The 15,282-nt window shown below is 33.7% G+C and overlaps 1 protein-coding gene across 4 annotated transcripts in view; it reads left to right on the forward strand.

Moving 5' to 3' along the window:
• The window catches only part of Zeb1 (zinc finger E-box binding homeobox 1), a 158,579-nt gene that overhangs the window by 101,032 nt on the left and 42,265 nt on the right, over positions 1-15,282 (forward strand). For all 4 annotated transcript variants that reach the window (XM_013014715.1, XM_013014716.1, XM_013014714.1 and 1 more), the window contains one exon: positions 12,140-12,340. In XM_013014715.1, the coding sequence (XP_012870169.1) occupies positions 12,140-12,340 (201 nt within the window). The remainder of the gene's footprint in view (positions 1-12,139; positions 12,341-15,282) is intronic.

Raw genomic sequence — 15,282 nt, forward strand, 5'->3', positions numbered from 1 at the left:
AGAACCTGTGAAAATGATACACTACCTAATAGAGAAACTAAAATTGTATGAATTATTATTACTAGTCAAGTAGGGCCAGTGTGATTGTTCTTAAAATTGGAAGCTAGGAGACTGAGAGAAGCCATTATCAAAAAGTGATATGAGAGTGTCAACTGGCTATTTCTGACTTTAAAGATGGCCAAGGGCCTCATGCCAGGGAAGGTGGGTAGCCCCTAGAAATTGGAAAAGGCAGGAAACTGGAAAGGATAAAGTGAACTAAAAAGAAGCAATTGGCAGAGATGTGCTCTCCAACATAGTTTAGCCCCTTGAGATTTATATTGAATTCAAGAGCTACAGAATAATATATAAAACTGCTTTACTTTAAGCCTATTAAGAATATGACAATTTGTTGCAGCAGGAGCAGAGATCTAATATATAGAGATAGTAATGTTGGCAAAAGATAATAAATAATTAAATAAGATAATTCTACCTTGTAAGTAACTAAACAAGGTAATTCCAGATTGTGGCGGCTTGCTCTACAGGAAAAAGGGAATGGTACTAGAGAGTAAAGGGTGGAACATGTTAGATTTAGGGGGCATGGAATTGTTCTTTGAGGTGATAATGTGGGAATGGAAACACAAGGAGAGAAAAGAAACAAGCTAGACAGAGAGGAAGGCTAATACAGGACTAAGAATGATGAAAGTCTTGGCACTTACCAAAAACAGAAAGGTCCTTATAAGATGTACGATTGTGGAGAAGATGAGAACACAAACATGTGCAGCCTTGAAGGTTATAGTAAAATAGGGAAGAGCGCCACTGCAAAGTTTGAAGGAGAGTGACACATTGTACTCTTAAGTTTTAAAAGCTCACACTGGCTTCTATGTAGTAAATGGAGACAGGGTCTTCAATGATGTGGATGTTGCAGTAACCCACAGGAGGTAAAGTAATCTGAATTGGAGATAGTGAAGTATAACTGGGCTGTTGAAGATTGCTGCAAGGTGAGCAAGAATTTGGCCCTGTAGAAGAGTAAAAAGGGCAAGACAGAAGTATAGAGCTTCTGGGGAGCAGTATATGAAGGTAATGAGCTAACAGACATCATAATATGTATAATGTACAGATGCCATGCATAGGAGTTTGGAACTTTCAACATATGCAATGGAAAGCTACCAGAAGTTTTAAATCAAGGAAATAAAGTAAGTCCTGAATTGAGATTTGTAATTATATATGTCCTTCATTCTCACTCTGATGGGAGGATAAGTTAAATACTATTGTCCTGGATTCTGACTTCAGAAAGATTTGATTAAACCCTTCTTGATGATGTGTTTAATAATTTATCAGTAACTTTTTGATGTTTTGTATCTGATGATTTCCCTTTTTTCTTTTGTGAGCTGTTTATTCTGCTTGTCTTGAAACAGTACCATATCCTAGTTTAGAGCATGGTCTCCAGAGCTGTCTGGTCTACGTTGAAATCCTGGACCCAGTACTAACTAGGCTACCTTTGACAAATTATGCAACTTCTATAAACTGTCAGCTCTCTTATCTAGAAGATGAGGATAATAATTCTTAATATGGCGCCTTTAAGGATTTTGCTGTGCATATAATTCACTGAATATTTAACTAAGGGCTTTGTGAGTCAGTTAGAAAAGGGACATTGATTGGTTTAACTTTTCCTTTTTACCAGTAGTATAAATCTGATAGGACACAATTTCTAAAGATTATTTTAATACCCTTTAGTACCTTTCTGCTATTCTTTACATGTACTAAATTTGCTACTCACATAATATTTTTCCAAGAATTTCTACTTCCTTTATGACTATGTATACTTACTTTCTAAAATAAAAGGAATAAAACCTTCGTGGTTTTTTTCACATGAGCTTCAAGTTTGTTGGGTGTTTATTTTCTGATGTAGTATGTCCAGTGATTGATAACAGCTCCCAATCCTTCTTAGATAAGTCAGGTAAAACAAAATATCTGAAATTTTTCAGGACTACAATTCATTTAAATTTCTAGCAATCTATGTCAAATAAAAAATGAAACAAAATATTCAGAATTGGGCTTTTTTTATACATTAACAAGATATAAAAGATTTGAAGGGCTGGGAAGGTAGCTCAGTGGTAGAACAGAAGAAAAAAAAACCAGAAGTGGTGCTGTGGCTCAAGTGATAGAGCACAAGCCTTGAGCTGAAGAGCTGAGGGACAGCACCCAGGCCCAGAGTTCAGGCCCCATGACCGGATCCCCCCCCCCAAAAAAAAAAGATTTGAAATGGTTATGAATGCCTACTTATTTTCCACATTACTAGTAATTTAATATCTAATTATATTACTACATTTTTACTACAATATTTAACATGTTGCTCATATTTTGCAAATACGCATATGTCTTATAGTCAGAGACTGTACTTACTATATGTCTTTATTCTGTCACCTTCTAGAACATGTAATTCAGAAGAACTAAATTACTTAATATTGACAACTCACAAGTTTGTATGTTGTGTTGTGTAGACAATTTCAACAAAACTGAACTCTAGTCACCTATAATAAGTTTTTAATGCTTCATTAAGAAATACATTTTAATTTTGGTTTATCAGTATGAGCCGCCTTCGTTTGTATCTGTCCAGTAGTACAGCAGAGAGAAAAGATAGTCTTTACAAGATAAGACTAAGTTACCTTGTATAGAAATTTGGTCCTTGCGAGAGATTCTAAAAGGAAGGCTCTCTAGCTTGGGATCATTTGGTCTGAGAATAGGGTATGCTACTGTCATTCCCTTGAAAACAAACAGTGATCAATGTTCAAAGTACATCCTTGGGGTTCACGACCTTTTTACTTTTCCTTCAACAACTTTAAGTTGCATGAACTGTTTTGCTAGTTTAAAGCTATCTGAGAGAACTAATGAAATTAGTGATACTAGAACTTCATTCTCTTTCTTTTTTAATTGTGAAAATACTGTATAGAGGGGTTACAATTACATGGGCAAGATAATGAGTACATTTCTTATCAAGCATTGTTGCCTCCTCCTTTGTTTCCCCTTCCCATCCCTTCCTTTCCCATCCCACCCCCCACCCCCGACAAAGTTGTAAAGTTCATTTTTCGATATATCGACTTGCACATCTCATTGTTGCAATGGATCCACCTGAATCCCTATTTAAACGATTTGGAGGGGAAGGGAAAAAACATTCTCTTTCTTTATCTTATTTTTTACACCCAGATCAGCTGCTTACCAATGAGTCTCAAAATTGGTTAGAGAAAACTTGCTTTCTTAGGATAGGTAACAAAATGTTTACTTTTTTATGAGAAAAACAGAATCATGCCAACTCCTATGGTAGAATCTGTTTTAAACATTGTTTTTGTGGCTGGGGGCAATGTGATTATTGCTGTAACTTGTTTGGGGGGGTTTTAGTTGCCCTTGATACTAGAAAACATCTTCTCTCCCAAAGGCATTCCTCACAGGCATCGGTGTGGTACAGGGCAGCACAGTAGGAAGGAGAAGTCACTTGCTCTTCGTCTTTTTTGTAAGTTTTATGGGACTTCAAGCTGTATGTAGCCATGAATAGAAAAAGATATTCAGGTCAAAAAACTTGATGCCAGTTTTGACTCCTCTTAATAAAATGGAGAAGACTGTGAATGACTATAAGTTGGATTATAGATCCGGAAGTTTTCACTTGGACATCCAAGTGTAAGTGTGAAGTAGACATTTGGTATGAGTTGGAGATTTATAGAAGTTTGGGCTTAGATATAAAGGCAGGATAGAGGTTATGAGATAGATTGAGACCCAGGAGATAGAGGAAAGAAATGGAAACCAAGCTATCAGTGAGGTAAAAAGAAAACAAGAGTCAAGAGAAAAGATTATGCTAATAAAAGCTTAATAAAAATGCTGTGTTTCTTCGTATAGAAACTTCATGTTTTCTTTAAATAGTTTTTTCCTTCATATGTTAACTTTTATGTGGCCATTATTAATAGAATTTCACTTACATCATTTTATTTTTATTGTTAGTATATATGCTTTTCTGTTATATTTCATACTTTACCACATTTCCTGATTGATAGTAGTTTTTAGTTAATTTTCATTTGCAAAAAATGTTATGCTATCTTCAAATAATTTTGCTTACTCTTTCCTAATAATTATACTTCCTCTATTGTTCTTTTTAAAAAATTGACTTGTTCCTTTAGAATATTGCTAATAATAATGATAATACAGATTTTATACTCTTAGTACCTCCCATATATAAATATTTGTCATGATATTGGTTTCAATTTTGTTTTTATGAAAATGTGTTTGTCAGCAAAGAATGGTAATATTTTTCAAATGCTTTTTGGTGTCTGTAGAATTATTGTCTCTTCTTGAATTACATAAATATAGTAAAGATATATTTTCAAATGTTAAATGTTTTCTTAGTTCTTTTATGAATTAATTGGTTTGGCTCTTATTAACAATTTTGCATCACTCATAAGTAAGAGAGTTCCATGTGAGTTTGTACATGTGAGCATGTATATGTAAGTACTGTTTCTCAGAGTTCAGTTAAATTTCATACTGACTCTATAGAAAGTCTTCACCTCCCCCCTTTGACCACCTCTTCCCTTATATTTCTCAGTTTTGTGGGATATATACATACCAGTGAATTCTTGCCTACATACCTCCCCACTTCTCCTTGATTCTTCTATCCATCTCCCCTTGGCCCTCCCCTCCCCTTTTGTAAGTTCTATTTCCCAGTACTTATTTCCTTGGGCTTTGACTTAGTCTTTTTGAAGACTTACACTGTTTAGGCTCTCCATGGAGTCTATTATACCTTAATTATTTCATCTGTAACCCTTTGCTTCCCACCCAGTGTGTTTATTTATAATTTAATAGGAATATTCTAGATACCATAAATGAGGGAAATCATACAACCTATGTTTCTCTGGGTCTGGCTTATTTCACTTATATAATTTTTCCCAAGTCCTTCCATTTTCTTACAAATGGTACAATATCACTCTTTCTGATGGAAGCATATAATTCCGCTGTGTATATATACCACATTTTCTTGTATCTGAGTTGATCCCATATCTTGGCTATAGTAAACACTGCTGCAATAAACCTGGTTGTGCTGCTAGCTTTAGTGTGGCTTTGTTTGTTATTTTTGGATAAATGCCCAGGAGTGGAATTGCTCTATGTTTAGTGTTTTGAGGAACTTCAATACTGCTTTGGAGAGTGGTTGAACAAGCCTTCCGGGTAATAGAGTTCTGTTTTGGTTACATCCATGCCATCATTTGTTTATAGTGTGATTGCTGTTTTTTCTTTAAAAAGAAGCAACAACTATCTATTGTTGGAAGATCTGAAGGAAGTCATCTAGAAAAACATCTGATGGCTGGCTATTTGATAACTTTCCTAAGTTTTTTCTATATGTGTACCTGTGTTCTCTCTCATAAATTTATAAGTACTAAAATAACTAATATTTTATAATTTACTAGAAGTAACTATCACCTGCATTTTCAAGCTTACTTGTTTATATTAGTGAAAAATACTCATTTACAAAATGTCTTAAATTCCCTTATAGTCTTAGCTACTCTAGCACCATTTGCATTTTCTTTGTTGCTTGTTGCTTTTATGTGAGTGGTGCTGAAGCTGGAGCCCAGGGCCTCACTCATGCAGGCAAGTGCTCTGGCACTCAGGTCCATCTTCATTTTAATACTAACAGTTGTACTTATGAGTTTTCTTTCACAATCAAATAGATTTATGGTTCATCTAGTTTATTGTTTTTGTTTTTGTTTTAAAGACTGGGCTGTTAGACTGACTTATTCATTGTATGGCCTCTATGTTTTGATTAAATAATGCTTCATTTTATTTTTTATTCTGACTTCACACTTTCACACTTCCCTTGATTTTTGTCATAATACACATATATATATACTATAAGTAAAATTTCATAAAATTAAAATATTTTTATAAAGATGTATCAACCTATGATGGAAATAATAGTTATTAATAAATCAGTGTGAATTATTTTTAGTACAAATACTTTCCTTACGTGAAAAATAGTCCTTTTTACTGGGACTGAATTTAGGTTACTCTGTTGAGGATTGGGCTCTCTGTTTCATCTACCTGTTTGTGAGTTGAACTTGTATGAGCTGAAATTATCTTACTGAGTAGAAGTTTGGGGAAGACAGAAAAAGAAGTAATGATAAGGGGATTGATGTCTCTTGTTAGAGGCATATACATGAGGAGAGCTGTGGAAGATGGAAGAAAGGTAGAATAAGTACAGAGAAAGAGCCAGCCGCCAGTGGCTCCTGCCTATTATGTTTCATACTCAAAAGAGATTGAGATCTGAATATTGCAGTTTGAACCAAACAAGTAGGAAAGTCCATGGGACTCTTACCTTCAATTAACTACCAGAAAACCAGAAGTGATGCTATGGCTCAAAGGAATAGAGTTCTAGCCTTGAGCAGAAAAAGTTCAGGCCCTGAGTTCAAGCCCTAAGAGTGAGAAAGAACAAAACAAAAAAAAAACCTACAGAGAAAGTACTAAAAACAAATCTTGTGAATTCTTATTCATTTCTGTGTAGTGAAAGGGAAATGAGAGCTAATATTCTGAGATGCCAAGGCTTTTCCTGCCTTTGCCTATTAGTTTTCATTCTATTAATAGCATATATGTGACAATAGTAAAAATCAGTAAACCTTTGCAGCAATAAAGTCCATAATGATTACTTTTATTGGACTTAACTTTTTAATGGAATTTTTAAAATATAAAAATATTCTATGACTTTAATATATATCCTTGACTGAGAAAGATGTTATCTAGATAGGTGTATTTAATTAACTTCTCTCAAAATTTGCTGAACTATTATTATTTACTAAAACCTAGTGTGAGCTGAATATGGTGACATACACCTGTGATCCCTGCTACTAAGGATCAGAAATTAGGAAGATCACAGTGTAATTAAGCCAGGCTAGACAAAAAGTTAGTAAAACTCTACCTGAAAACAAAGCCAGTGTTGGTTATGCATGTCTTTAATCCTTGCTGCTTTGGAGACAAAGGTAGGAAGATTGCAGCTTGAGACCAGCCTAGGCAGCACTAGTATAATACCCTCCCTGAGAAACAAACTAAAACTCAAGAAGGACTGACTTAACCATCATGGCTCAAGTGGCAAAGCACTGGAAACCCTGAGTTCAGTCCCTAATACCATTATATTTTTTCATTAATTCTTGGAGCATTCTAAATCCATTCTGATGCCTGTTTTCAAGGACTTAAGAGGTGTATATATTGTTTTATTACTGATTCATTACATTAAATATATATTATGATAACATACACTACATTATACAGTAAAATATAGGTTATCAGATATATATATACTTACAGTTGGTATTGAATGTGGTACTTATGGACAACATAAGCTGCTTTTCTTACAATAATGCTATATGCAGAGCTTTACAATAACCCTGTGAATTTCCTTCTGTGTGCTTATTTACCTTGTCTAGTTGGGTGCAGTTTTGTTTTCCTAGATTATCAGTAATACAATGCTTTGTTTCTTTCTCATTATTTATTTTTAAGTAATTGTACAAAGGAGTTGCCATTCAACAAATTGATTTATAAATACAGTGTACCTTGATCAATGTCACTTATCATCATTCTCCCCCTCCTCTCCCAACCCCACCCTTTGCCTCGATTTTACTAATTTTGTAGAATATGCATTGAATTTTATGACTGCATTCTCCCCTGTTCTCTTCTCTTCATTTGCCTACCCTCCTCCTGTTGATCCCCACCCATTGCTTTCACATACCCATTTCCTAGTGTCTATTTTGTCGGACTGTGATTTGGTCTTTCTAAGGAATTACACCATTTCAGTTCTTCATTGAGAAAAAGATGCAAGACCCTAGTTTGACAAATAATTCCAGGCCTACTATGTGAAAACAAATATATGAGAGACTCTCTTAAGAATTACAAACACATGCAGAAAAGGCCAAAAGCTATGTACATATGACCATATAAGATGATATAAGCGAAATAAACCCCAAGATAGGGACACAAATATCTTTTTTTCTTTCTTGCTATTGTTTCTAACGTATTTATAATGTACCATGTGATTTTTTTATTTCTTTGTATGTTCCTCCCCCACAGTATAACCCCTGTTTTCACTGTATTTGATTATTTGATGTCGGTGCCCTGCATCTTGTATATACACTTCTCTAATTCGGGAAGGGGTGAGGGAAACAAAATGCTTAAATAAGGATACAGGTTGACCCATTGTAGCAATGAGATTTACAGGACACTATGTTGGGGAGGTAGGGAAGAAAGGGATGGTAGGGGAAAAACAAAGGAGGGGGTAACTGCTCCATAAGAAATGGACTCATTACCTTGCTCATGTAACTGTAACCCATCTGTACAGTATCCTTACAATAAAAAAATGTTTAATAAAAAGAAAAAAAGAAATCAATGTGTCATTGTAACATCTGGTGATAACAAGAAAATGTTTCCATATTCTAGTTGAAGTCATGCTATGTATTGTAACTCACATTTAAAGATTTGAAAGATTCTAATTGTCTTACATTATGTTAAATTATCTTTGCTTTTATATTTACTGTTTTAACTAAAGCTCAGAATTAGAATGATTACCTGTGCTGGCTAAGATTATACTGCTGTTGGAGTGAAAAATAGGTACAAAAGTTTTTTGAAGGGAGGGTAAATCTAGTGTTCTGTGTCACAGTAGTGTAACTGTAGCCTAACACTACTTCAAAATATCTATATGAAAGGAATTAAAAGGCTTTCAACACAGAAAATTCTACACAGAAGTGATGTGAGAATATAGAAATACTAATTGTTTTGATGGAATCATTTCACAGTGTATACATATATTCTTATTCATTGAATAGATATGTTGAATTCTTATACTACTATACCCTTTAAATATGAATATTATACCAATTAATCATAAAATGGATTACTACTCTCCAGACAAACTATTTTAGTCATAGAAAAAATAAAATAGAGTATGGAAATAGATAAATAAGAAATTGAGATAACTGACATGATTGTTAGCTACTAGAATTCATCCAGGACTTGCTTTTGATGGTGATGCTTTTTAAAATCAACTCCAAAGATAGACAAGCAAAAGGATTGATCCAGAAGCACAGAGAAGCTGCTTGTTGTCTCAGTTACAATAATCAATATGAACAATTTTTATTTTTCTCTTAATTAAGTGACTAAAGCAAAAGACAGTTAAAAGGCCTTTGGAAATAATTATTGGTCTTCTTTTAGTAAATAAATTTATTGCATTTTAAAAATCTTGCCCCTTTTGGGCCATATGTCAAAACATGCTATGAGAAGATTCACAAGCTAACTATAAAATGTTAGTTGTCTCTGTGTTTTTCATGGTTAGCTATCCCCCCACTTTACAGTGGCAGCATATACTAGGGCATCGGAAGGTGTTTTGCAAGAGTTCTAGAAAGTGACAGATGGTCTTTAAGATCACTCTGAACTACAATGACTCAATCCAGACAATTACCCTGAAGCAGGTTAAAAAGAACCCAGTGAAAATAATATGCATGCAAGCATATATATGTGTGTGTGTGTATATATATATATACACACATATATATGTGTGTATATATATATATATATATATAATTGAGGGAAATTTTTCAACTTTAAATTACTCTAGATGTAAATTTATTAAATATAAACTGTGGCCAATTAAAGATAACAAAGTAGTACTGGTGCTTTCCGTCATAAAACAGTAGGAATTTCAAGTGTGCAGTTATGTAGTCTCATCATATCCAGGCAACAGTGAGAACTTTTCAGTGAGCCTAACTTCTACATAGAATCCAGAGCTTACTGGAGTTGAGCATTCACCTCTGGTCAAAACTAGCCACATTTTTTTTAAGTTTATGGTATGTAAATGCCAACTTCAAATGTCATCTAGTAGGTTACCAATAAGGTTAACATAAAAATGAAAGTTAATAGCAGTGTGTATCATTTGCCAATATGAGTCCTCATGCAAAGTCTGTGTGCATACACATATGATACACTCACTTGCATCTTAGTATCTGTTAAGGGCCTATAAGGAAACCCCTGGAGTCAGCTGTGCCCCAGCTTTTGAAAATTACTTTCCATATTCTCATACACAGTTCACTTTGCTTAGGCATTGTTTGCTTGAAGTACAAGGAATTTCCCCATGTTTCCATCTCAGTCTTTATTAAAGGGAATTTTTTTCTTTATTATATGGAGATATTGAATAGATTTTCCCAGGTAATGTCTGAAAAAAAATTTTTTTAAATATGATTGGGGAAATTTTAACAATATCTATGGAAGAAGTTTTCCCATTGAGGCAACAATTCCACTCCTACCAATCTGTCTAATCAACGTATTTAAAGGATGACTATAGACATATTTGCAGAAAATAGTTTTATTATATAACTATTAACGCCTACTACTAAAAACTAAACTAAATTCTATGAATAGGTGATTGGTCAAATTAAATCTGTACAGGGAATGATGTCCAATCCGTCCTCCAGAGTAAAGAAAATTTTGTATATACTGATAAAAAATTTCCAAGATATATTTTAAAGTGGCCAAAGCAAAGTGGCAAAAAGGTATAATGTGATACTATATGCGTTTTTAAGTATACACACTTATCTATGTGCAATATAACTTTGTATTATAATTAAATAGTATGAGATGTGATAATGATTAGTATCATGCCTGCCTAGTACATTGAGCAATATGTTTTGCTATTTTTTAACTTGATAAAATAGTTGAAGAAAAACTATGGAAGCTTTTACTTATTTTTCATATTTGATAATTATCTGAAATTTTTACAATAAGCATATTATTTCACAAATAAGAGATAAAGCCATTTATTTTGGGGAAGAGAGGTGCATTCATGCTGCAAAATGACATTTTTCCCTACTTAAGACATTGAAGAATCCCTAATATGTGCTCAGCAGTAACTCAACTAATCTTTTTGACATTGTTTTTGCGGGGAGGATCCTTCCTATGATAGAGAAAAGCAAAATTTTAAAGGTTTCCATTATTTCTCACATTTATATATAACATATATATATTTATATATATATATATATACTCACTTTGAAATTATATTGCTTTCTTCATGTTTTAGGGTGTATATGTATCAAAGTAAAGGTCACATGTGCATATCAATCATTTAGGCAATTATTTTCTTTCAAGAATTGACAATTTAAGGAAGCAAGGCAAAGAATAACTGGAAATAATTATTGCTTAATTACCTAGTAAAGCAAAGCTTCCTTATTAGCAAATAAGAATCACTAATCAAATCATTGAAACATTCCCATGACCATACGCCATTTAGTGAGATATCTCTTTAGAATTATTATTCTGAGGATTCTTAAGGAATTTCTTATGCTAGATTATATGTTTACAATTGTATATCCTCAATTATTTTCATGTGTTTTATGAATTATATTATATCCTTATGATGCCTATGTTAAATTGCATTAAAATTAATTTTAAAATTATGGGAAAGTTGCCTGTTTGAAAACTTTGGAATTATTTTTTCTGGATATAGTCTGTGTAACCTAGAACTTTGACTAAATTGGTTGATTCTTTCTGAAGTCATTGTGGGATTTATATCTAATGTATGGGGCTAATCCTTATGATTTTGGTGATATAATATCATCTTGCAAGGAAAGCTTATCTTTTTTCTTAAGCTGTAATGCTTTAAGTATTTGAAGCATCAGTTGTACAAAGCAGTATGGTATACAATAAGTTTAATGTTATTGGGGAAGATGTTTAACATAGTTTCAGAGTAAGAAGATGAAACCCATTGGATTTCAGGGACTCCTAGCTGTATCATTTTGGATAAATTACCCCATCTCTCTTCCTTGATGTACATATCCATGTAAAATACAGGTATACACAATAGTAGTAGAACTATACTTTCAGGGGTATTTTAAAAAATATAAGAATTAAACAAGTGTTTATAAAGCATTTGTACATATAGTAAGTGTTGAATAAATATGGTTACTGTTATTTTGGTTATCTAGTAAGTGATAACACTTGTATTGCTAAATAAGTTAATTACATATTAATGATTTAAAAGAAAACTTAAGATTGTACTACAATCTTAAGTGTTACTCGTAAGTTTTATTTACTAAAATACAAAAATTAATTTTATACTAGTTTGATTATTTATTTCTTGTTTGTATTACAGTTACAAATTATAATACTGTGGTAGAAACAAATTCAGACTCAGATGATGAAGACAAACTCCACATTGTGGAAGAAGAAAGTATTACTGATGCAGGTGATTGTGAAGGTGGGGTGCCCGAAGATGACCTGCCCACAGACCAGACAGTGTTACCAGGAAGCAGCGAGCGAGAAGGGAGTGCTAAGAATTGCTGGGAAGATGATGGTAAGTTTAATTTTTACATAATTCTAGTCTTGTAATTCTTTAAAATTTATTAACTGAGAAGATAAATTTGATGAAAGATTTGAAATGAACAGTAAACTTACATGTATATTTATCAATATTTGGTATCCTGTTTTCTTATAAGAAAGTAGATTATGAAGCAGAATAATAAAGTTTCTTTGACTATTTATATAGTGCCCAAAATATATTAAATTGTATTATTTTTCTAACCATAATCAAGCTTCACATTTTCCATATGTTGTTAGTCTAACTGAATCTACCTTTAATTTCATATTGTGAACCGCACAGTAAAGTAATAGTATTTTGGCATAGCAAAAATTAATTCAGTGTGCCATAATCTGACACAGAAAACCATGAAAGTGTTTTAGTGTTTGTAAGCCTTTCTAAATATCAGAATCTTCTAAGTGATGTGGTGTTTTTACCTGCTTTACTTTTTATTAAAGAATTTTTACTTTCACTCATGTAAATGTTTTAGCCTATCATGCCAAAATTCAAGCCCCACTGTAGTTTTTAAAAATGTGTGTTGGGGACAGATACCATGAACTAGAAGTTGTGTATTTCTTTTTTTTTAATTATAAAGATACTGTACAGAGGGGTTTCAGTTATGTGAGTAGGGTAATGTCCTATTGAGCATTGTTATCCCCTTTGATTTTCCCCCACCATCAGTTCCCTCTCCACCTTCCAAACTCCTATCTCCCCTTCCCTCCCCCCCCCCCATTGTAAAGTTCATTTTCAGAAGTTGTATATTTCTAACAAGGGCATCAGCAAAAGCACATGAGAAGTCTAATCCAAAGTTGGTCACAATAAAGCTATTCCAGCAAGAGTCAAATTCAAGGAAGACATCTATACAGGGTATCAAACTAAGGTTAGAAAACTTGGGAAAATAGATAAAAGTATATAGGTCAGAGAATCTAGATAATAATAAATGGAAATTTAGATAAAAGTCTGAATAATAAGCACAAGATAGAAGTTAAGATTTCTATAATATTCTAGATCTTATAGTTTAATAAGCAACTTTTGAAAAATGTAAGCAACCCTCTTCCATTCTGTACATTTGTTCATTTAGTAGGCTCTACTTAAATAAGACTTTATATACATATATATATAAATAAATACTTGAAGTTTAGTGGAAAATAAAGATAAATAAGTTACAAATACAATTTTGTGTAGATGCAAATTTAAAGTTGTGAGAGAACATTACTCAGAGAATCCCTAGAAGAATTTATGAGTAAACAGAGATGATCTTGATACATAATGAACTGATAGGGACTGGGAAGGTGGCATAGTGGTAGAGTGCCTGCCTAGCATGGGTGAAGCTCTGGGTTCGGTTCCTCAGTACCACATAAACAGAAAAAGCACTCTGGCTCAGGTGGTAGAGCACTAGCCTTGAGCAAAAGAAAGAGAAGGAGGGGGAGGGAGAGGAGAATAAGAGCTGATAGAAGTTACTGGAGCACCACACTTCAAACTAGGAGGGGTCAAAACAATAGTCATAGAAAAAGTAATTAAAGAAGTAAACAAGGGAAAGTGTATGAAGTGCTTTGTTTACTAAGTTAAGGAATTTGAACTTCATCCTAGAAGTTACAAGGAGAGCTTGACTGATAGGAAACAATAATACATCTGCAACAACACAGAGAAAAAAAAAACTTTAGAAGGCTTCAATGAAGATGCTGCAATAATTTGGGCAGTGCTTAGAGTTTTGAACCAAAGCAGTTTCTCTTGGGATGAAAATTGAACTGTGTGTGTGTGTGTGTGTGTGTGTGTGTGTGTGTGTGTGTGTGTGTGTGTGTGTGTGAAAAATAGAGAAGGTAGACTACGTAAGAATCAGTTAATTCTATGAGATGGTAACAGAGGGACACTGGCATGACTCCTAGGTTTCTAAAAAGTAAAACCTAGAGAATTTGCTTATTTATTATGAGAGCTAGATAATGCCGGAGCTGTTAACCTGTTAAGTGTTAATATTCAGCACTAAAAGGAATCCTTCCTATATTTCCTATCTGTGGCCCGCAAATTGATAAATTCATGTGATTATTCCTAAGTCTTAAGAGGTAAGTAAGTAAGCAATGATAAAGAAATTGACTCACATGAAAGGAGAAAGATTAAAAATCAATGAAGAGGTTCTGTTTTTGAAAATAGGTTGGGATACATTATTTGCACCTGATCTCCCATTGTAAACAACTAATATGCTAAATTTAACTTAAAATTTTTATCACAGTTTAAAAGAGACAAATAGATAACAAAGCATTAAAATGTCAAACCCTAACAAGTAGAGAAATCCATAGAAGACTATTTGCTTCCAAAGATTTGGTTAATGAGGATTATAGATAACTGTGTTTTTCAGGTCTCTGACAGAAAGCAAAGCCTAGAATCACCAAAGCATTTAATAGTAGATCTTTCCTATAGTATGAATTCCATCTTGACTATAAGAATGAACTAAAGCAAACCCTCTGCTGTCCTTTCATCTTCCAAAGGCAGCGAGCAAAGTCGTTTCAGCTACATAATGGGAAACTGGAAGATTATCTCTCTGAGCAGTAACAACCACAAGCTGTCTTGCACTGATTTCATCCCCCAATCCACATTCTACATATCTGACAAACTCAAGTTGTATTTGAGTTTAAAGTAAAACTGCTACACACAACCACAGGCACTAACAAGAACTGAACAAAATCATTTTAATAAAATAATTTAGCAACTAGAATGTAAAAAAAGAAGCAGAAATTCTGCCATAAAAACTTTTAGCTATGCCGCTGGGAAGGTGGCTCAGTTGTAGAGTGCTTGCATGAGGCCGTGGGTTCAATTCCTCAGCACCACATAAGCAGAAAAAGCCGCAAGTGGGGCTGAGGCTCAAGTGGTAGAGCACTGGTCTACAGCTGAAGAGCTGGGGGACAGAGCCCAGGCCCAGAGCTCAGGCCCCACAACCGACAAAA

The sequence above is a fragment of the Dipodomys ordii genome, unplaced genomic scaffold, assembly GCF_000151885.1.
Source record: "Dipodomys ordii isolate 6190 unplaced genomic scaffold, Dord_2.0 Scaffold24, whole genome shotgun sequence".
In the NCBI taxonomy this organism is placed as follows: Eukaryota; Metazoa; Chordata; class Mammalia; order Rodentia; family Heteromyidae; genus Dipodomys; species Dipodomys ordii.